At 38.4% G+C, this 23,613-nt stretch overlaps 1 protein-coding gene across 6 annotated transcripts in view; it reads right to left on the minus strand.

Annotated features, from left to right (window-relative positions):
- NRP1 (neuropilin 1) overlaps nucleotides 1-23,613 on the minus strand; it is a 184,526-nt gene that overhangs the window by 104,944 nt on the left and 55,969 nt on the right. For all 6 annotated transcript variants that reach the window (XM_090266174.1, XM_090266173.1, XM_090266176.1 and 3 more), the window contains exons 3-5: nucleotides 15,950-16,131; nucleotides 9,947-10,174; nucleotides 1,991-2,146 (exon numbers count right to left, since the gene is read on the minus strand). In XM_090266174.1, coding sequence (XP_090122300.1) covers nucleotides 1,991-2,146; nucleotides 9,947-10,174; nucleotides 15,950-16,131 — 566 coding nt within the window. The remainder of the gene's footprint in view (nucleotides 1-1,990; nucleotides 2,147-9,946; nucleotides 10,175-15,949; nucleotides 16,132-23,613) is intronic.

A 23,613-nucleotide genomic window follows, 5' to 3' on the forward strand; every position in this document is an offset into this window, starting at 1 on the left:
CCAATCACCCGTTGCCCATAGCTGAGGCCTTCAGAATCATCCAAATAGTTTCCTCAGTGGAATGTTCAAGCTTAATGCAACATTTGATGCAGATTTGTTGCTCTACTTGCTCAGTCATTTTGAACATGATGGCCACATAGTACACATGCTCACTCAATGGGATTTACTGCCCCCACTGACTAGTATAGTGAAATTGTCATTATTCACACATGCACACATTCCAGTCCACACTCCTTGTCTGCCAGTTTACATTGATGTCACACAAATTATTCTCATTATATGAGTATTAACAATGGCTGGACTTTTTCTGGGAAGACCTTGTATATAGGTACCACCTCTTCTTTATCCATTAGTCTACGGATGGACACTTAGCTTCATGGCAATAATTATCTTAATGCAAGGCTATGAAAATCTCATAGCAATTAAATATTTTTCCAACTAGACCTAGGTTGACAGAAATACTATTAGAAATTTATTAGTTAATGATGAAAATTCTGATTTATTTTCAAAGTTAAACGTATGTTGATATGTCATATGGGCACACACAGAAAATTGTTTCAATAAAATTTTACTATTAAATTATTTCCTTCAATATCTAATAAAAGTGAAAAGTCTCTATGTCCATTTACAATACATATTCGGTGGATATAAGAACTTAACTCTGTCTTTCAGATTCCTTGCAACTGGCACTTAGGCCACCTCTTTCTGAGCCTTTTAATTCTCATGCTGCCTGCCCCTGGCCTGGTCATGATGATTATCATCATCAGATTATTTTATTAAAACACAAATTATCTATCAGAGGTAAACTGCAATATCATATGGTCCCAAAGAGAACAACAATTTTAGAGTATACAATAATAATGCTAACAATGGTGACCACGTATTTCATGAGGTTTCATTCACTCAGTGAAACAATAAAATATGAAATCGATAAGACATATGATATTGGGAAATGAATCATCAATTTTAGGAAAGTGTGAATCTAAAATTCTAAAGTGAAAAAAGTTTTAGAGATGAAGTAGAAGATTCTCAATCATCCAGAAAAATCTCAATTAATCAAAAGATTTTAAGATTTTAAAAGATTTTCATTCACTGGTTTTATATTTTTAAGGTTAGGCTTGTTATTTCTAATGTAAAAATATTTATAGGCATAGAAATACATGAATTAAATAAATTAAGTACAAATAAGTTTTTGAAATTTAATTGGCCTTTTTATTTTCTAGGAAGATCTGGTAGAAAAGAATGAGCATCTTTGTAGGGCGGGTTTCTAAACAGCCCATCTTCTCCCTATCCTACTTTACAACCCGACAGCTAGCACTGATGAAACACAACTTATTCATTGTTCTTCAGCTCTTTTTTTTGGGGGGGGGGGCTTCAAAGAGCTAGAGACCACATAAACTTTGAGGAAGGGCTGAATTAGTAGAGTATTTTAATAAGATACAGACATATATTGCTTTTATTCCTTTTATACAAAGTTGTAACAGAAAACAGGCTTCTTTTTACACGAATATCCACTTTCATTCACAAAAGAAAGAAAAAGGTAATGGCTTCCGCCAGGGTCTACAAGGCCAAACCACCATGCACCATCCATTCTACAGGGCTGCCCTGTCAATGAACTGCCGCAGATTCATTCCTGCCATCCACGGTCAATGCCTTTCCTTTTACGAATCTCAGCCCAGTACTAACTTGAGGATGCTAGGTAGGTGGCCTGGCATATTTCACAGTTTCAAGGCACTGGTTTTCCATTTCTCATTTTCTCACATAATTTCAGAGGCTTACAAGCATCCAGCTCATCTACAATTTTATTAAGAAAGCAGACCAAAATAGTTCTTCCTATTGATATTCATAAAACCCATTTAAAAGAGAAAAATTAACAGCTGGCACTCCAATTCACAAAGCATTTCTTTAGTGTTTCATGCTGCCCCAGGTGTGTGAGGAGGAATAACAAGACATATTTACCACAGGCTTTGCAAGATGAATGAGCACTGACCTTCCGGGAGGCTGCTCTGCAGGACGCTGTAGTTTGCTGAGAAGCCTTCTTTTGCTATCGCACTGTCCGTATAAAAAACCATCGATAGAATGCCTGATGAGGAACGAATTCGACCTGGTGTTTTCTGTCCACAGTAACGCCCAATGTGAGGGCCAACTGGAAAGGGAGAAATAGAGAGAACATTAAAATATCTTTTCTTTCACAGTAGATGCAAGAATCACCATTTGCAAACATGGATCCCAGCAGAACCCAGAAGTGTTTTCCTACCCAGAGTGTCTTCTCTGGTTAATTGCTTTGTAGTAAACATGTGGATTAGATTTGTGGAGAGGGTTTCCAAGTGTGCTCAGAAGGGTAGTAACAGATATAACAAGGTTCCCTGGGGAGCAGGATTGTTTTTCAGAAACACAATCAACATGCTTGCTTCAATTTCAAGTAATGAGATTTGAGCTATTAAGTGGCACTTGAGCCTTCATCTCCAGGACAAGACTGCACACCCAGTCCATGCTATGGTCAGCACGGTCTCTTGGAGTTGTCTGTCCTCACTCTCCTGCCTTGGAAGGAAATCCTGGGAAAGGCCTATATCCTGGGAACCTGACTGGAATTGGGGCGATGCCAACGGTCTAATTCAGCCCTGCATAACACCGATCTCCTTTCTCTTCCATAGTTTAGTCCTGGAGCCCTATTATGACAAATATCACTGACTTGGATAAAGGATTGTGTCCAACTCAGGGCTTAATCTGAACACTAATTTACAATTGTAGCAATTTAAAAGTTTAGAAACTATAGAAATCAATAGCTAGTTGTAATCAAAATGAAAGGAAAATACATATTGTTGACTTCTGTCCCAGTTTTTTCTCCCCTAAACCTACAAGGGGTGACTGCATTGACCTGGTGTCCAGTGGCCCAGAGAGGGCCCAAGCAGCCATTGACTGTGTGCACCAGGAGAAAAGTGGTACCTGAAGGAGTGAAGGGTTAACGCCAACTGATTTATGATAGTTAAATTGCTATTTGGCTTAAACTGGCCACCCCCTTGTTGAAGTGCTTTTAGACAAACCTTGGCAATTAGTAATTCTAAGTTGCCTTATGAATGGTGCAGAAGCCCTCTGGGCTTGGAAAATCTTACCATTTCCCTGTCCAGAACAGCAGCAAGACAAAAAAAAATCAAGCCCCATTTTCTCTAGGTTTTCTCATTGCAAATATCAAAAAAATATATATTCCAGATGGTTTGGGCTTAAAAAGACAATGTGGTGTGGACCATTTTCCCCTCCAAGAAACCTATGGTTCTGTTCATTTCAACTAAGAGTTATTGCTTTTTTCAAGGAAGCACAGTAGGTGGATCTGTCCCTGGCAGGATGGGCCTTCAACAGGGAGGTAGTGTTCCAAAGCCTGCATGTGCAACTTGGATGTAGAAGGCTGTGGATAAGGGCTAGGAGAAGCTCCAAGTGTTATTACAAGGCAAACCTCACAAGAAGTGATCAGCCTGGAGCTCCACCTACCAACTAAGTTCCTAGGCTGGCAACTAATCAGAGCACCCTGCTTTTCAGAGTGCTCAAATCCTTGGTTAATAGTTTTTCAGTCTTGGCCAACCCTCTAGAAAAAAAAAAGAGAAAAGAAAAACAAAAACAAAGCCTAACCCAAAGAGGTTTACATAGTTGAGTTAGTGCAAAATGGTTATTCTGTATATCTCATAACTTTTTTATATATCAAACTAATTGATTTGGCAGAATTTGAGGAGTTTTCTGGCTACTGTAACCCCTCAGCCTTCTGCAACCAAACATTGTGACCATATAGGTTGCCATATTATGAAGAAAACAAAAGGGGCAGACCTATTTAAAGGAATTGATACAAATGATCTACAGGGCATCACATGGTCATGGACAGTGGCTTTAAATTATGGGAAGAACATTTTGTTACATTAGGCTTCCCAGTTGGCGGAAAAGAGCATCCTAGATGATGAAACTCTTGCTGTTTTTGTTTGTTTGTTTGTTTTGTTTCTTTTAAACCTGGCCTCAGATACTTCTATAAATGCTAGTACTTTGCCAGATTTTCCTCATTTTGAATGTGGCCTTATAATAACCCAATACTTTTCTTGTTTATTTCATTACAGAGTGTAAAGTTGCCCACAACATATGCATGAAAATATCTAGCTACTTCCAGTAAAGATAGAGGTATAGTTAGACACGCTTCACCTCTTCATGAAACCACAAGAATTACAGCTAACCTCAAAACAAAAAATATCCAGAACTTCCAGAAAAATTAACTGTATGGAAGTCTGACAACTAAAGATATAAAGAAGCCACATTCATCCAGAAGGGTAGGAGGGGTAGACATGCAGAGTTGGGACAGAGAGGCAATGGTGGTGGCAGAATGGGCAGTCCCACATTCACACATAGTGGATAAAAATCAGGAGGAATTCCTTGGAAGTGAGCGATTCCAGTCCCAGGCCAGACCACACAGCCTAGGGTTCCAGCACTGGGAAGATAAAACACCATAACTTCTAGATGTAAAAACCATTGGGGATTAGAGAGGGGTAAGCAACTGCTGGTATCTCAGGAGAGTCTATTTAAAGGGCCCACACAAACTTAGGACATATACAAATCCACCTACTCTGGCATTCACTACCAGGGCAAGAGCTGGAAGGGCACCAGTTGAATATAGGAAGTGGGTGAGGTGACTAGAAGCCAGGCAGTGACATTGTACTCTCTCTGGGGCCTCCCCCGACACAGAGACACTAAGTGTGAAGTGGGTTGCATGCCCTGGTGAATACCTAAGTCTCCACCCTAGACAACTTAACAGGTTCACTAAGACAGGAAGTCAAAGCAGCTCTACCTAACAGGTGTGCTAAGACAGGGAGCCAAAGAAGAAACAAACACAGGGATGCTGCCAAATTGAGGAGAAAAAGCAATAAGGCCCAAATGAAAAATGACACAAAACTCCAGAAAGAAAAAATTAAAAACTAAACAAAATGGCAATAGCCAACCTATCAGATGCAGAGTTCAAAACATTGGTGATCATGATGCTCAGAGAACTCACTGAGTATGACAACAACATGAAGGGAGAAATGAAGGTTACACTAAGTGAAATAAAGAAAAATCTGCATGGATCCAACAGTGAAGGGAAGGAAGCCAGGATTTAAATCAATGATTTGGAGCATAAAGAAGAAATAAAAATTCAACCAGAACAGAAAGAAGAAACAAGAATGAAAAAAAAAAAAAAATGAGAAGAGGCTTAGGAACCACTGGGGCAACTTTAAACGTACCAACACTAAATCATAGCGGTGCCAGAGGAGAAGAGGAAGAGCAAGAAATTGAAAATTTATTTGAAAAACTAATGAAAAAAACTTCCTTAATCTGGCAAAGGAAATAGACATACAAGTCCAGGAAGCACAAAGTCCCAAACAAGTTGGACTCAAAGAGGACTACACGAAGACATATCATAATTAAAGTGCCAAAGGTTAAAGATAAAGAGAGAATCTTAAAAGCAGAAAGAGAAAAGCAGAGTTATCTACAAAGAGTTCCCATAAGACTATCAACTGATTTCTCAAAAGAAACTTTGCAGGCAAGAAGGGACTGGCAAGAAGTATTCAAAGTGCAGAAAAGCAAGGACCTACGACCTAGATTACTCTAACCAGAAAAGCTATCATTTAGAATGGAAGGGCAGATAAAGTGCTTCCCAGACAAGGGGAAGCTAAAGGAGTTCTTCATCATCACCAAGCCATTATTACATGAAATGTTAAAGGAACTTATTTAAGAAAAAGAAGAAGGTCAAAACTCTGAACAGTAAAATGACAACAAACTCACAATAATCAACAACTGAATCTAAAAAAAAAGAGAAAGAAAACAAACAAACTAAGCAAACAACCAAAATAAGAACAGAATCATAAATATGGGGATCATTTGGAGGGTTATCGGCTGGGAGGGGGAAGGGAGAGAATGGGGGGAAAAGTTCAGGGATTAGGAAGCATAATTGGTAGGTATAAAATGGACAGGGAATTGTTAAGAATAGTATAGAAAAGGGAGAAGCCAAAAAACTTATATGCATGACCCATAGACATGAACTAAGATGGGTGGTGGGGATTGCTGGAGGGAAGGGAGACTAGGTGGAGGGGGGAAAAGGGGGAAAATTCGAGACAACTGTAATAGCATACTCAATAAATACTTAAAAGAAAATATCTAGCTAGAGCATAAACTTAGGTCTTTTCTTTCCTCAAAAAGAATCCCATTTCTGGCCTTTTAACTCAATGGGAGGCTTAGGGTCCTATTCATATTCCCTCATTTAAATTCCATTATTGTGGATTCATAACTTTCTTTTTCTTTAGTTTTTAAGCAAACTTTTACAGCCCTAGTCCTTAGGGTCATTCTCTGATTGCAACGACACTGACCTTGCTAAGAATACAGGGCTCAAGGGAAGCTGTAGTCATCCCCTCAGCTCTGGTTGCTGATCTCCCCCCTCTGCTGTCACCTAGTTTCTCTGGGGAGGGTGGAGGCAGGGGAGCCTCTTTGAAAGAGCAAACAGAAGAGAACTTGTCTAGTGCAGACTCATAATTTAGAGTCTCCATGACTCACTGGTTTATAATGTGTAAGACATGCTGTGTAAATCTGCCTTCTGTCCTTTAGAACATTGTCCCCAGACAGCAGCGTGCAACTCTCTCCAGGAGCCCTCAAGATATGAGAGTGAAAGGCTTTTTTGGCTATAATACAAAGAAGTATTGAATTTTCCTGAACAACAGAAAGACCTCAGCCTAGCAAGCTAATGCAATATTGATCTGAGGAAGAGTGAGTGAAGTACTTTTGCTCATCTCGGGTGTGTGTATATTTGTATATTTTCATGAACACAGCAACTGCATTTCCTGCCACAGGCCAAAGAGAGGAAAACTGTCACAAAAACAGAAGTATCGTTCAAAAATTGAATTATTAAACAACTTAAACAAGCAGCATATCTTCTTAAGTGTGAAGTCAATAGAGTACTTGTTTGAGTTAAAAGATATACCTGCAACTGGGAAAGGCAGTACCTCATTTTTTGTTTTCCCATTAATCTCTCCAATAATTACCACCCTACCTCAGAATCAGACAATTTGGCTTTCTGCTAACCTTTTATGTGAAAAAAAGAGGCACTCTTAAAATGAGGTGTTTTGAATAAATAAATAAGTGAGGGAATAATTTCAGAAAAGTACAAGATAGACCTTGTACATTAATCTTATAAGATGAGACTTTTGATGGGGAATATATGGGCTTTGCAACTTTTCCCCAGAAAAACATTTGCATATTTATTCATTTATATTTTGGAATGTTTATATTTGTATCATTTATATTTTATATTTATAGTTTAGAAGGTTAATTTTAGTATAGAAGTAAAATTTTAAAAACAGAACTTGCTCTAGCTTTTATATACCATTTCTAAAATCATCACCGATGCTTGGAATGTAGATAACAACAGCAGTTTCAGCTCTTCCCCCAGCCCAAAAGGGGCCGACTTCCCCTGCACACGTGCTGTAAGCCAAGCATTCATGCTGGACTCTGTAGCTCAGCACAGGCATCTGAGGCATGAACCAGGCAGCGTGTTCAGCGCATGGCTCTCTAACCATATGTAAATGTCTCCAATTACTTCAGAGTTGCTACTTGTGAATCCACAGAGCTTCAAAGAGCATGATGGATGGAGATGTGTGATTCACAACATGCATGCCTCGGATTTCCAGTTTGGGAGTAAACTGCTTTTCTTCAAAGTCAGTCTGAATCAATGGGTAGCTTTCAATTACTTAGTCATCTAGTTCAATGTTTATGATAAAATGCAACATAAAATCACTTGATGTTTAAAAGCATTCAGCTCTTTCTGGTTGTTGTTTTTGGAAAGAATATGAAAGACTAAAAGCAATTTTGCTGACAGAGGAGCTGTATGTGTTGAACTATGGTGACAAAAATGTTTCTAGTGCCATTGACAGAAGCCCAGGAGCACGCAGGCTCTCGTTTTGCCTCAAAAAGAGAACTAACTGCTATGCTGGCATAGGTTGAATGAGGCCAGGTAAATATTAACACATACAAATACAATTTTCCCATTCCAAAGCCAGTTTTCTCTGGGAATAAGTCAAAAGCGCCATAGTTTAAAACATGGGTGAATTTTAAGACTGATAACTCTTAATTATTAATTGTTCCTCCCTTCAACTCACTGATTTTCCAAGCCATAAAATTACTACTTTGAAAAAACTTGAACACTAACAACAATGTGCTTTTTTTCTGGAAGTATTCGGAACAAGTGGGTTGATTGGACTCCTTTACAGATGTCAATTTAAATATAAGTTCTAGAAAGAAAGGCTGCAAATTTAGGATGTGAACAAATAAGCCCTTTATTAAATGTTCCAACTATTATTACAGTACTTTTATAATATTGTTTTCCTACTTATCAATTGACTGCTTAGAATTCAATCAGTACTCTGGTTGGGCAAATCACATTACTTAATAATGAAGGCATTTTGATAAGATCATCATAACCCTATTTATGTGGTAAAAGAGCAAAGAAGCAGCTAAACTAATGTTAACTTAACCATGCATTCCAATGACAGTATAAGGTTTCTCTAAACCCAGTTTTTCTCCTTGATTTAGGAACTTATCTAAATTAAATTACACTAATAATTTTAATGTAATTTCAAAGACAAAAGCAACCTCTTTCACATTATACTTGCTCTCCATTTACAATTTATTTAAATACTGTTTCTTCCAACTTGGTAATAATATTAGATAATAATATTTTATAGATGGTTATACATGTCTAACTGCATGATTTGTAAGACCTTCCAAGCTGCCCTTTCTCATTTGTGTAGTGTGTTCTCTAGAGAAATCTTAATATTAAGCCAGACTAAACACAGGACAAGCAATGCAGCTGCAGTAAATTATTTGACATTATCTCCCTCTGTTCAGAATTTGGGTGTGTATTTTTGCCAATCACCTTCTCATTCACAAGGATTGAAATGGAAAACTTTCCTTTAGTTGTCCACATGGCTACCACCCCCACCTCCTTCAAATCTTAGCTCAAATGTCACTTTCTTTAGATGGCCTAGCCTGACCATCTTAGTTAAAAATTAACCACACATCCTCTCTCCTAACACCAGCTCTTTTCATTCCTTTACACTGCTCTACTTTTTTTTTCTTTCCCTTTTTTGTTTATAGAACTTCTCACCTTCTAACGTTTCATGGACATAATTCATTTATTTGCAATGTGCCTTGTTTATTATCTCTTTCTCCCAGAGTATCTAAGTTCCACAAAGATAGCCATTTTTGATTGTTTTATTACCCAGTGGCTAGAATAGTGTTTGGGACATGGCAGGTGCTCAATAAATATTTTTAAAGTGTATAATGAATTTAGTTGATAGGAACAATAAATATAAAGAATGTATTGTGGTGATTCAATTTGCCAAAGATAAAAATTCACTAGAGAGCAGGCAAAGAATCTGTCTAAATTAGAAATGTTCAAACATTCTCATTTCTCTTCTCATTTTTTTGGTAGCATAATGGATGTTTATTTCACCTTTAAAATTTTTTCAGGTACATAACTTCTCTTAGGCTCTGCATTTGTAAAATGAGTGGTTTGATTTAGTGGATCTATTAAGCTCTCCTCCTCTGACAGTCTATAAATTAGTGACCAGTAAGCAGGTAATGAAATGAACAAAAAATACTTTAGTCAGGAAAACTATGTGTTGGTTCTAATTCTATCACAAAAAAGCTATAAGGCCTTGCATAATCATTAATGACCTCGGTTTCCTTATCTATAACATGAAGGAGTTGAAATGTATAATTTCAATATATTTTATCGATGATCTGCATAGAATTACCATTTTGTCTTGTTTTCCCTCCTCCTTCTGAGTTAGTTTTAAAAAACGATGCATGTGTCATGACAGGAAAGAAAGCATCCCAGTGCCCCTCCCCCAGGTCTTTCCCTTTTGGGGACTCCTCTTGCTATTCTTACCATCAGGGAATCCGTCCCAGATTTCTAGCCGGTCATAGCGACAGAACATGCCCCCTGGAGGATTTGAGTCAGGCTCCAGGTCAAAGTTTTCAAATTCCAGGATAACCTCTGACATCTTTGGTGCAAAGATAATATAAGTGCATTCAAGGCTGTTGGGATATTTTTCAGGGAATCCGGGGGACTTAATCACTCCACTAGGGCTTGTGTAGTTCTGGGAACACTCAGGACCTAGGAGCAAAAGAGAAAAAGGAGGAAAGTGAAAATCCCTTTAAGTCACTTCACCAAGAAATAACCTGGGCAAAGACAGCATACCTTTCTAATAAAAAGCCATCATTGCAATCACTGTCCTAATCATTCAGCCTTTTCATAGTAGTGCTAGGTATGAAAAGTCAAATTCAAATTCATTGCGTTCTCCTTAGTTTTCTATTTGCATGGAGCAATTTAAAAACTTCTGCTGTTTCAGGGGAAAAAAAGACAATTATAAAATCATGAGAGAACAATGAATGAGTAAGCTACAGAAATCTGTCGACAGAGCCCTAGAGAAATAATTATAGCCCCTTCAAGTTTAAATCCTTAAATCTTGAGACTGACAGCCCTTTATTGGTGAAATGGAACATTTAAAAAGGCAAGGGGGTGAATTCAATGGAGAGTTTGGGTTTCAGATTCCTATACCAGTGACTCAGTAACTTTGCCAGATGTGACCTCTGCCTCTTTGACTAACTAAATGTGAAAGGTAATTTGTACATGTACCCAGGGTGAGTGACTCATTCCGAGTGGTGTTGACACAGGTGTGCCGGTAAAGTATGGCTGCTCGCGAGGGCTCGATAAACTGTGATTACAGGCCATGTTACTAGAAGTCACCTGATATCAACATTGACATCCTAACCTTCCCCAAAGTATCATATACAGTACTGTCTGACATTCTAAAATCATTTGTTTATATATATTTGTGTGTGTGAGTGTAATGTACATAATTTTAATGTGTGATTTTAATGACTATTTGCTGTTATCAAGACTTTACAAATTATGGTGATTAGTAATTTAAATTGGTCAAGCATTCTGGAACGTAATTGCAAGTTTGCCTTATGACTATACAAATGACCACAATTTCAATCCATGGCACCCATCGCTGAGTAGGGTGGTACTCACCACACAGTTGAAAAACTGCCCATCTACATAGACATGAGGATATACATTCTGCCTCCTCTCACCACCCCCACTTACATGATTTTTAAAGAATGCTTAAGGCTTTCTCTGAATCAGAGATGACTTGACACTTTTGACTGAGGATCCAACTTGGGAATGTCCAATTCACCACTTCTTTTCCTTGGCCATTGTCCCACTGATGGCACGTAAAGATTCACCTTTAAATAAGGAGGGTTTTCGTGATAATTCTTAAGTACTAGAGGCACTATATTAAGCATCAACCCAGATTAACAACACTACCAGATTTCTAGTGTCAGTGGCACAGGTTAATGGGCTGAGTCTTCACCTCAGTGTGTCTCGCAGCCTATTGAAAAAATTAATCCTCCCTGTGCACATGTTAGATCTCCACGGTATAGGAGACAGAAGAATGATACTGATTAAATGACTACAATAAACCTGATCTGTGGGCACAATAAACATGGTCTGTAGAGGGATGACTTGTTTAAATTACTCCTCCAAAGCCTTCTTGATGCAGTTCACTCTTCACTGTGATGGCCTCAAATGCTTGTTTATTTGATTTTAGTTGAAAACTTATTAATATGTGGCATTTTGCCATGTCATTTCCAAGTGAAGAGAGTAGGAAATATACCACATAGTTTGTAATAATTTCTAAGTTAATTTGGTGGCTTCAGAGGTGACAGTGACCATGCCAATTTATGTCCTTAACTCATTAGGTATGAATATATATAATACTGGGAACCATTTGGAATTTTATTTCCAAGATTTAGAAACAGCTACCATGGAGACCTCTAACCTCTTTGCTGGGACAAAAAATACTTTGGCTAAGCCCTTGCAAGGCAAAGCAAACAGCAGGGCTTAGTACAGGTAGTAATATTTTCTCCTTTTTAGATAAAACTTTCCAGGTTATATTAAGATTTAGTGAGAGAACAAAACAAGAGGAGTTAATGGCATACTTCCCAAAGCAAATATATTTAAATACTTTTACTGTGCCCTTGTCCTGACAGAAACCTTTGGAAGCTAAGCTGGGGAAATCCCATATAGTGATGGGAGAAAACTGGATTAAGTCCCAGAGGGCCTGAGTTCCAGTCCTGCCTTTACCACTAGCCTGCTGTGCAGTGTCAGGTGGCTTCCTAATCTTTCTGGTCCTTAGAATCTCTGCATAGCAAATGGGAAGTAGACTTTGGGATTTGGAAAAAAAAATCCCTTTAAACTTAAAAGATTCTCTAGTCTTCTACTTCCTTCAATATACATCAAACATATTTGTTTTAAAATTTACTTAATTCACATTTGCATAAACTTGCCATAGTTGAGTCAGCATATTTTTAGAAAGGATGCGGCAGGAGTGGGTTAAGGAATTCTGCAGTGCGTATACCAGCAAGGAACAGGAGGGAGGGCAGCAGCCCCATGTGTCTAGGAACAAATGAGCTGTCAGTGTGAGATGTGTACAACCAGCTGCTGCCGGCCATCATCATGCTTTTGACGTTATCTGTAAGACTGAGAGAATTCTGTGTAGTTATGAGTGACACATTTCATTGTTAATGACAATAAGAATGGATAGTAATAATAACTAAGATACTCTCTTTGGAATTACTATTAAATAAATAGACTTTAAATCAAATAACATACAAAGTGACCCATCCTGCTCTCAGTAAATGTGCCCCTCTCCTATGCTGAGCCTCACAGTAAAGGACTACAGCTTTTGTCCTGCATTTGGTACTAGAGGACCCAGGCCAAGGGAAGGACAGGAAGAGTGATATATGGGAAGGCTTAAGTTTCCTAGAGAAATTTCTTTAGGTAAATGGGAATAATTTTAAGGCTGATAGCCCAAGGTTTTGGCGTCTGGAAGGATAGGTGGAAGGAAAATATGCAGTACTAGGGGAGAGAACTGGGTTCTAGGATCGATGGCTCCAGGAGGCATGGGAAAAGGTGAAGAATAGCCTTACTGTCCCTCAGGCAAAGGTGTCCCTAGGAACTCAGAAATGGTCTAAATCTTCCCTAGATCTGTAATTAATTGCCAGGAAGCCTCAAGGTCACAGATGAGAGATTAATTTATTGGCTCATCTATGAAATGTGTTTTGAGGAAACTAGAAATTTCTGCATCCTGGAAGATGTGTTATGTTTTGAAAGGAAGAGAGATTTATAAATTCTATAATACTGTTAAATGACTTCTGAAGGGAGAATGTCTATGAACCTGTATATGTATCCATAAATGTATTGTGTTAGTTAATGATTTTTTATGGAGTATCTTAAGGGCTACAGTATGTATAGTAAGGGAAAGAAAAGATGTTTTCCTTGCATTTTTTAGGTGGTACCAATCTAGTTGGGAAATGAAACATGCACGCATGAGGAAATTTTAAAATATTAAGAAGAAACATTGGTAAGTGAAACATTTGTGTAGAACACTGTGTGTGTGTGTGTGTGTGTATTCATATATAGGGGACAAGTTGGATAATGTGTAGGAAAAGAGTAGATTAATTAGGAAGCGTTTCCTGAGAATAATTCATTTAGAGCTAGGTGGCTCTACAGGTTAAGGGACATAAACCAGAAGAAAGCAAGGGCTATGAAAACTGAATATACCAGGTTTATCCATAATCCTTGTAACAGCAAGTGCTCATTGAACACATCTTTAGTGACAGGCAGTGGCTGAATGTTTTCCAGCTTTCATTTCAACTGATCTTTACAACAAGCCTATGCTAGATACTATTACCCACTCTTCAGATGAGGAAGGGAGGCTCTGAACATTCACAGATAATGACAGAATTAAAATTCACATTCAGGTTTGCTGGGCTTTACCCAGTGCCCTATCTTGAAGCAGGAAGCCAGCCTGTAGATCTATGAGAGCAGAAGCTGGAGAAGGTCCAGAGTATTTGATGTCAAGCCTTGAGCTTGACCCAACAGGACACGGAGATTTGACCATGGACAATGAAGACCTGCCATAGGCATTTTGAGGATTGCGGCTTAAGGAATGTTTGAAGAACTGTGTGTAGAATAAGAGAGTGTGGGGAGAAACACAGGTGGGGCCTGTTTGGTTAGTGGCAGTGGACATGGAAAGAAAGTGTGACTCAGACACCTTTGGATAAAAATTCAAAAGAACTAGAAGCCATATGGTATGTAGGGAGGTAAGGAGAGAGAACAAGACGAGGCTTCAAGTCTTAAGAATGGTGTTGGAGAGGAGCAGGGTAGGGAAATTATCTGAGACTAACAAAGTGAAGGAATGGAGTTCTTTTGGAAGATGAATTCTTAATGACTAAGTGAGAAAGCTCCCTCTCTTTTCTCTTTCAACCACCTTCAGGTCTTCGAGAAACATTGAAATGAAAGGCTGTTCTTAGCCCTCTTGTTGACACCATTTTTCTTTGATAGTGCCATGTGCAAACAGAGCAAATGTAGATGTGTATGTGTACATATACATACATGTACAATGTGATTTATAGAACACATCAAATGGCTTTCAACATGAGAAAATATGTACATATGTAATCATCTATAAATACTGATTTCATATGTACACCATTATTTATACTAAAGAGCTTCCAGTATGTACTTAGATACATTTCTGAAGTTCTCTCGATCCATCCATATTCATATGGAGAAGTGCCAGATTTCCTTGAAATTTTATGAAGTTGTACCAAAGTTCTCAGAAACTCCTAATGACTTTTTCATTAGTCTCAATTACTGCTGACCCAGAAGACCTTAGGCATTTGCCATTAGTGTGGCTTGATTTTTTCTACTGAAAAAAAAAAAAAAAGCTCTTTTTCCAGGACAATACATTTAAACCTTGAGCCTCCGTCTTTGAACGGGTCCGTCTTTGAACGGGTCCGCCACACATTAATGTCAAGAGACTAATTAAATAATTAAATGAAATAAGTAAAAGCAAAGGCTGAGTTTAACACATCAAAAGAATCAACAGGCTGTTGGAAAAACAGTGATATGCAGATAAAGATATATTGTTTATCAGTTGACTGATAGTGTCTATAATTTCTCAAGGCTGGGAGTCTGCATTTTTTCAGATCCTATCTCATCTCAACATGTATTATTAAAACAGAAATTAGTAACTAATTATATTGAAGGGATGACTGCTATTTAATTCCTAACAGGAATGCCACTTAAAGTGTTACTGTTTTGTTTCCTCCAAAAGGTTCTTCCCCCCAAAATCAGTTCATTAATAGAAATCCTCCCATAGATTTAGACACTCTAAGGCTAGCAGACTGCTTTGCTTTTCCTGTGAACTACCAATTTTGAATTTTAGAATAAAGGGAACAGGATATACATGACTTTAAGGCAACAGAAACTACATTTTTAATTGAAAAAATCCAACTTTAACAGTAAGTAAAACTTGTTTTTGAAGAAGAAATGCTCTTAAAAGAGTTTTATGGCTCTGGCTGGTGTAGCTCAGTGGATTGAGCACTGGACTGCAAACCAAAGTTCGATTCCCAGTCAGGGCACATGCCTAGATTGTGGGCCAGGTTCCCAGCTGGTGGGTATGTGAGAGGCAACCACACATTGATGTTTCTCTCCCTCTCTTTCTCCCTCCCTTCCCCTCTCTCTAAAAATAAATAAATAAAATCTTTAAAAATAAAAAATATATATTTTAAAAAGTTTTATGGAGTATATGCCTTACAAACATTGGTTAACACATTAGAATTATGCAGTTTTGATATCTAAAACACTTAAAAAATTTTTTTAAACATACTTCCTTTATACAGTGGAGACTTTTCCTTTGTTTAAAGTATTTCTAATATTTTTGTAATGAGAAGATATGACCTTTTTTACACTTTGTCTTTCATGAAACAATGCAATAAACATTTAGTCATATTTGTTCTACTCTAAGTTACTTACCTCTCTTGAAAATTTCATAACGTATGGAAAATCCTGCACCATGTGTCTCATAGTCAGAGACAAATCTGATGAAAAGAAATGGCCCTGAAGACACCAGAGGAGAAGGGGCAATCTTTCCACAGAATTTTCCCCATACACGTCCATTTTCATTTTCTCCATCGATTACCTCCACGTAGTCATACCTGACACAGAAACATGGAAGGAACCATTAGGTTAGCAAGAAATGCCCTTTTAATTTCAATAATTTAGAAACCAGCATGGTCCAGCACAGTCTGTCAGTGGAAAAAGTGCATTCACCACTGTATTACAGGGAGGGGGAAAATCTAGCAAAAGGAAATAATTAAAATGGACTACATCATGTCTGTATACATCATCTGGCAGCAGAGAACTATTAAGAATAATGGTGTCCATTATATTTGCAGACAATGTAGTTAAAGTAACCAATTAACAAGAAAAAGAGAAATCTCATGAGGACAATTCTCAATTATTAAATTGTGTTCCTTTGTCTATGGTCATGGGGTGTCAATACATAATGCTATGCATTCTTTTCAAACTGTGAAGTTCTTTTATTAATTCAAACTGTCTCCTTGGCTAGAGCTCTCCATGAACAATACTTTGATTTCTGTGAGCAACCCTCTAAACATATGGCCACAGAATAATAAACAGATTCTTTACTATTTAACCCAGCTCCACCAAACGCCAGACTTCTTAGAAATAACTCTCTCAGTATCCACAGTGGTTCAAACACAGATCATCCTCTTCCAAAACTACTCTTGAATTGCAGAATGTAATTTCTCCAAAGAAAAAAGTTTATTTAAAAATAGCAAGTACCCACCAGCCTGAATCTTTAATGGAATATTGTTGTTTGAAAATGAACCTTGACACATTGCAATTTAGAAAATTCAGGCATAACAATACACTAAGGAGATAAGTGATAAAGGAAGTGACAATAAAAATTACTCTAAAGACTGCACTAAGATAACAGATATGCTTGGACCTTCTTTATCTCTTTAAGGTAAAAATACATCTCCAATACACAAGAGTTCCCCAGGAAAAGAGGAAGATTTTTGTTTGTCTTTATATATTTCTTAGCATCTTGCTTTTTTCTCTCTCCTTATTTACCAAGTCACCTAGGAGTCAGATAATCTAATTTGTCTTCCATTTGTCTTCTAGAATTGATACGAAAACATTACAATCCTTTCATTTCAATTCTTTATTTTACTTCTGTGTTTAACTTGGTTCAAAAGTTTTGGGACATATTAATTTCAGGAATGGCTAAAATATGGCAGTAACATAAACTGTATCTGGCAATTTAAAAGAGATCAAAGTGGGGGAAATCTTCATGATGACCAATGCCATCTTTAACAATCCCTTTTCAAACTGTCCAGGACACACTGCTTATGTTTACATAAAGAGACGACTGCAAAGATGATATCACTAGTTAAAGTGGACAACTTAAGGCTCTCTAAATTAAAAATGACATTACCTCATCAGTTAAAGCCATGTGCCAGCTTTGTGTATCCGAAGGAGAAAATAAAGCTGACATTGACGGAACTAAGCATTAACATATGTGAACAATTGTAGTAACTGCATTTCCATGTGGCATCCCACGTTTCCAGTAGCATTCCCTGGCCCGCTAGCATTGCTGTCCCTTTGCAAAACTGTGCAAATACCCAGAGAAATTGTTTCTTTCTCAATGCTTTGGGAGATATCTGAGTGTTAAAACAAGATGGAGAAGTAAAAGTGGAGGACGAGGAAGAGGATGAAGAAAGCATTATGTTCAAAATCCTAATAGTCTTTTACAGTCAACAGGGAGGGGCCAGCTGGAAAGAAGGGCAACTCTGTACTCATTTAAGCCTCACAAGTTGGTGTTTGTGTGGTAGCTCCTTTTATCTCTGCTGCTTCACTGACTAGCCAGGTCTGCATGTTTCACCCACGCTTGTGTATAATTTAACTGCCATTTAAAGTGTTGACTTTGTTTGTCCTGGTGACTATGCCTCCAGCTCTGCAATACAGGCTTTTTACCTGAATGCTGTCATGGCCTGAATACTAAATGGCTAAATCCTAGTGCATCTTGCCTTCCAGACACCAATAAGAGGGGTGGCTCAGGCTCTGGACAGCACTGAGGGCATTCTGTGAGGAGACCTTTGTTCCAGGTGTGAGGGAGCTGGGTCATGCACTGTTGGGAACTGAATGGGAAGCAAATCTGGTGCTTTCATTCACACACAGCCTTTAATAGGAAACACGAGGCTCTCCTCTCTGCAGCAGTAAAAGCTATTTTTAAAAGGGAGAGTGGGACTACAATCTCTTCCCAGCAAGAGATAAGTCATTACATCATTAAATGGCAATTTCAGAAAATTGAATTTTTATTCATGGTTACAATACTTACATTTATAAGCTGGAATGCTGCTCTTATTTCAGCACTTTCCTTCAAAGTACCATCCCCCGAGCCCCTAACTGTGCTGCAAACAGCAGTTCGGGGAAATACTCAGGAGGGGCCCTTGCACAAGTTGTAAAGGCTAGTGTTGCCAAAGACCAAAGATGGGAAGAAAGCAGCTTGGTCATCCTCTGGAGCTGATACCAGTTCTACTCCATGAGTTTCTCACTGGCGAATGTGGTGTCAGGAATGCGGCTGGTGTGCCAGGATCTCACCCTCCTCCTCACACCAGACTAAATATGTCACCACAGCAATGCCCCAGCCTGCTTTGGCCTGGGGGCCAGGCAGCTCCATGACTGCACCCTTGGAAAGTCAAGCTCCCCAGCTGCAACAGCCAAGGCCTGCAATGGTGAAATGGAGGACTTACTGGGCCTCATTTCGAGCCAAGGTGCTCTGGCTGCTGAAGGGTCAGGGACATTGTCTCAGGCATGTAATTTATAAGAGCTAGAGGAAGGATTGGGAAGATGACCTGCCTGTCCCTTTGGAGCCATTCTCCTAAAAAAAAAGAATGCTCTAGGTAACAAGGAGACAATGCCTGGGACCAAGATGCACTATCCTTGGGTGAATGTGCCTGACTGTGGTCGCTTCCGGTCCCTGCTCTTAGTGGAGCCATGGGTCCCAGCCAGGAAAGCCCTTCCTCAGATCTCATCCTCCCAATTAGTGGAATGTCAATGGCACGTGGATTTTTAAAATAGAGGACAACCAACCCCTCCTCCTTTAGCCATCCTCCCATTTATTTTCTTAAATCTTCTACCTTAAAGCTTTTCCTTTCTGCACTAATAATGGTAAAGCAGTCTACATTATTGGGAAGTAATGAAAAGAAGATCTCTCTACCCAACCCTTTTATAATTAATTAAAAGAAACTTTCAATGGTTTCTGTCTTGGAGTGTGAAGTGCTGGGTGGCTCTTCTCTGGAGTATTCCCTGCTTTCTTTCAAGGGCATGCTCCCAAAGCCAAAGGCCTTTTTGCTTACATGTTTTCCCACCCCCACCTTACCTTCAGGTGTTGAAAACATTCTGCGTCCTAAGAGTAACCATGAGTTAGGTTTCCCATAAGAGTGATAAAAGAATAAAGACTTCCTTCTAAGAATTCTTGGAAGGATTATTCAGAGATTATGTTTTCTTTTGGAAAGTTTGATTTATGGTTTTAGGAAAATGGCCAAGTAGAGGGAAAAGTGATAGAAAATGAGAAATGTATTGAGTTACTGAAGAGAGGTTTCTGAGCCTTTATAGGTATGCAGTGCTGAATATACAAATAGCATACTTAACTGAAGTCAGCTTTTCTCTTGTGAGTTCGGAGGCCTTGGAATCTCCGTGGGGGAGCCCGTTAACAGGAAGAAAGCTAATCCCCTGCAGGGTGCAGTCTGTGCAGTGAGCCACTGTACCAGCCCCTCATAACTTCAGGAGGGTCTTGCATTACTAGGAAAGGGGATTTTAGGTGGTGGTGTCTTTTTAATAACCTTCCTAGAGGATCTACCCCCATGTGTATACATACATTAATGATGGAGAAATTGGATCCCTGACATCACAAACCAGAGTGAGAAATAATGTTGGCTAACATAATTTTCACCTGCAAAAATGTGCTTCTTTGGCTCTTTGGTTTGTTTTGCACAAAGCATTAATAGCTATCCCAACTGAACAGCCTGTAAATGATTACAATGCTGCTGTCCAAGAATCACCTTACGTACAGTACCCACAAAGGAGGAGAGAACTTCTCTCAGAGCATTAGAGAAAAGATGGGGAAAGAAAAACATAAAAGCATGGAGCTAGGAGGAGCCAATCAGTCTACATCTGTGTTTTGAAGGGATTTTATATGAGACTCACCCCTAACTGTTCTGTTTTGCTTGCAATATTTTAATCAAGATACATAAAAAGATTTACAAGGCTCATAGACTCTTATTCAGCAAAAGAATTCTTTTCAGATATCTATTCCATGGAAATGACCTGGAACAATGTCGAATATTTATGCAAAAAGTATTGCTCAAAGCTTTATTTAATATGGTGAAATAGGAAACAAGAAAGAATTTACATTCATATCATGGAATATTATTCAGCTATCAGAAATCAAGTTCAACAAAAGATATTTTAGCTCTGACCGGTGTGGCTCAGTTGGTTGGGCGTCATCCCACAAAGTTTAGGGAAATATTGAGGGTTTGATTCCCGATTAGGGCACATTCTTGGATTGCAGATTTGGTACCTGGTCTGGGCATGTGTGAGAGACAACCAATCAATGTTTCTCTCTCACATTGATATTTCTCTCTCTTTCTCCTTCCTTTCCTCTCTCTCTAAAAATAAGTAAATAAATAAATAAATAAAGTCTTTAAAAGGATTATTTTATAACTTAGGAAAAATCCTTATGCTATATTAAGTGAAAATTGGAACGTAAAACCCTATTTGCAGTATATTCTCAATTTTTATTCATAGGTAGAGAAAAAATGGAAGGAATAATGTTCAGCTGTTAATAAGTGTTACTACTATCTGGTGAAATTATGTTCCTCGGCCATTTCTGTATTTTTATAATGAACAAGTGCTCTTTTGTAATCAAATAAAAGATATTTTGAAGAGCATTAACTACCTATATATAAAGTGGAAAATCAATATCTTATTGCTTAGCTAACAATTTTATATTTCTTGCTCAGAAAACATTATGATGTTTTATTTGGAAGTAAATCAAAGGCTTTGCTTTTTTTCCCCTAAGCAACTGGATCAATGAGACTGTGTGATTTTTTTAGTACTTTTTTAGAAGTTAAAATAATCAGATTTGATCTCATACTTTCTGAAATGCTGACAATAATACTTTCCATTTGTTCAGTAATTTCCGTGTTACAAAGTGTTCTCAGCTGTATTATCTCACAGTCTTTACAGGGATCCCAGGAAGGCCATTACCAGGTGGTACCACCCCAAAAGCCCAGAGGTGGGGAAGCACTGGGCAAGAGACACACATGTATGAAAGAACTTGTATCCTCTCAACATTGCCTACTTGAGGCAAATTTGATTCAAATATTTGCTCTTGTTATTCCCTTCATACATATTTTAGGGGGATGAGGAATATGTATGGCCTTATTATTTTAGAATTATTTATTACCAACTTCTAACTCATTTTTTAACTGGTCATTGTTGCTAGAAAAACGGCACATCACAAATCAAGAAGCTTAAGACAATGCACATTTATTAGCTCATAGTTCTATAGGTCAGAAGTCTGGCATGGCAGCACTGGGGTTTTCTGCTCAGGGTGTCCCAAGACTGACATCAAGATATCAGCAGGGCTCCATTCCAGCTAAGTCTTCTCACACTTTACAGCCCCTCAGGAAAATCTTGCTCCCACTTAAGGGTTCACCTGATTAGGTCAGGCTCACCAGGGCAATCTCCCTTTTTTGAGGTCAACTGACTTAGCAACTTAATTAAATCTGCAAAATCCCTGTGCCCGAGCACCTAGGTTAAAGGTTGACTGAGGAGCTGGAAGAAGGTGTGAATACACTAGGGCCAAAGATCTTGGAAGCACCTCTCAGAATTCTGCCCACCACACAGACCTAGCTCTGGTAGGACACATGGAGCTCAGAAGCTGCAGTAGAAAATGAAGGCAGGCAGGATCATCCACTTGTGTCACCTGACAGAGCACAGACTAGTGCGATCCAGCATAAGACTAAGGGCAGGACTGGGAATGTGAAGCAATGGTGGGAACGATTTCAGTGTGCTTGCGTCACATTGGCTGTTGGTTTGGGAGCCCTGAGCCACAGGCAGTGCCTGCAGTAAAAGGAAAACCAAGGTTCTGGAGTGAGCCACACTCTCCTAATTGAAGCAAAACAGAAATGCCAAGATTGTCCTACACATACGTCGAGAGACAGAAAAGTGGTAGTAGCTTGATTCAAAATTAATATATAAAAGAATTTAAGACATGTAGTATAAAATAATGGTCAAAAAATAATTTTATTGGAAGATGCTTAGAGTTTGGATTTTTCATTTTTGAGGAATTTCACTTCATAATTAAGATTTATTAGCATGGAAGATAAAAAATCTGTCACATGGGAAAAATTTCTATGATTTATCTCAGGTTATGAAATCCAAAGATACATTTTAAATGGAAGAGAAGGAACGCCTCTCTTAAAAAAAACTAAGCTCCAGAAGTGATGGAGTCTTTCAGTGTCAAACTTGCAAAGTTCAGTATTTATAGAAAAATTCACATGCCTTTAATTACAATAACTTCAGTTCCCAAGTAAAATTGTGCCATCTGGAAGACATTAACATCATTTACAACTTGTTTGCCTCTCTATTTCATAGGAAATTTCACTTCTTGCCAACTCTCCACTGTTCTCAGGGAAGAAAAAGATTACTTCTATGAATTGTCTTAAGATGGGTTTACATAGCAAGTCAAGCTATCAAGAAGTGATAGAGGGTGCTTTTTGGACACATTTACTTCCTTCTAATTTACTTTAAACCCTTATATCTTTATTTTAAGGTGTTTTTCCCCCTATAAAATATATTTTCTTCTCTCTGCTCCCCTCCTCTCAGCCTTCCAAAGGGAGTTTTTTTTTTTTTTTTTTTTTTAAGTAAACTGAGTCTCTTTTAACCTGGTCCAGTGGAGAGAGAGCTGGGGCAGGAAAAATTGCGTTCTTGTTCAGTTCTGAACGTCAGGAGCCACTCTGGCACCTTTGACCTATCAAGAAGTGTCTCTGTCTTTGGCCTCCTACAAAGAGTGAAAGATAACAGTGGGGCAAGGAGGTGACACCTGCCTGACCATCAGGTAGTCAAATTGTCCAAAATGAAAGGACTGTGATCCGAATCCTCACACTCTGCCACTGATGAGTGCCTTGCACAGGTCACTAACTAACCTCTGTGAGCCTCAGTTGCTCACCTGAAAAAAGGACAAGCTAATAATTAACTTGCAGGATGACAGGGAGCATTAGATGAAATGATTATGTTTTGAGCTTTGTTGGGGCTTGATTTCCCTTTCCAATGAGGTTGGAATGCACTAGGAAAGAAACAAATACATAGAAAGCTAAATGGAAGTTTTGTTTTCTAAAATGTATACAACCCAGTTCAAAGCAGACCATAGTTTAGGTAGTGCAAGACACTTAGCTATTGTTATCTCCCAGGAGTGTTGATCAGCCAGAACATGACTCACTCAGAATGTGACCATAACCTGATATTCTTAGATATACTAGTTGGAAAGACATTAGATCATTGTCAGTAATGGAGTTCAAGAAGTCAATTTCTGTGTACCACGATAT

This window comes from Furipterus horrens, unplaced genomic scaffold, assembly GCF_987537825.1.
Source record: "Furipterus horrens unplaced genomic scaffold, mFurHor1.1.pri manual_scaffold_2, whole genome shotgun sequence".
NCBI lineage: Eukaryota > Metazoa > Chordata > Mammalia > Chiroptera > Furipteridae > Furipterus > Furipterus horrens.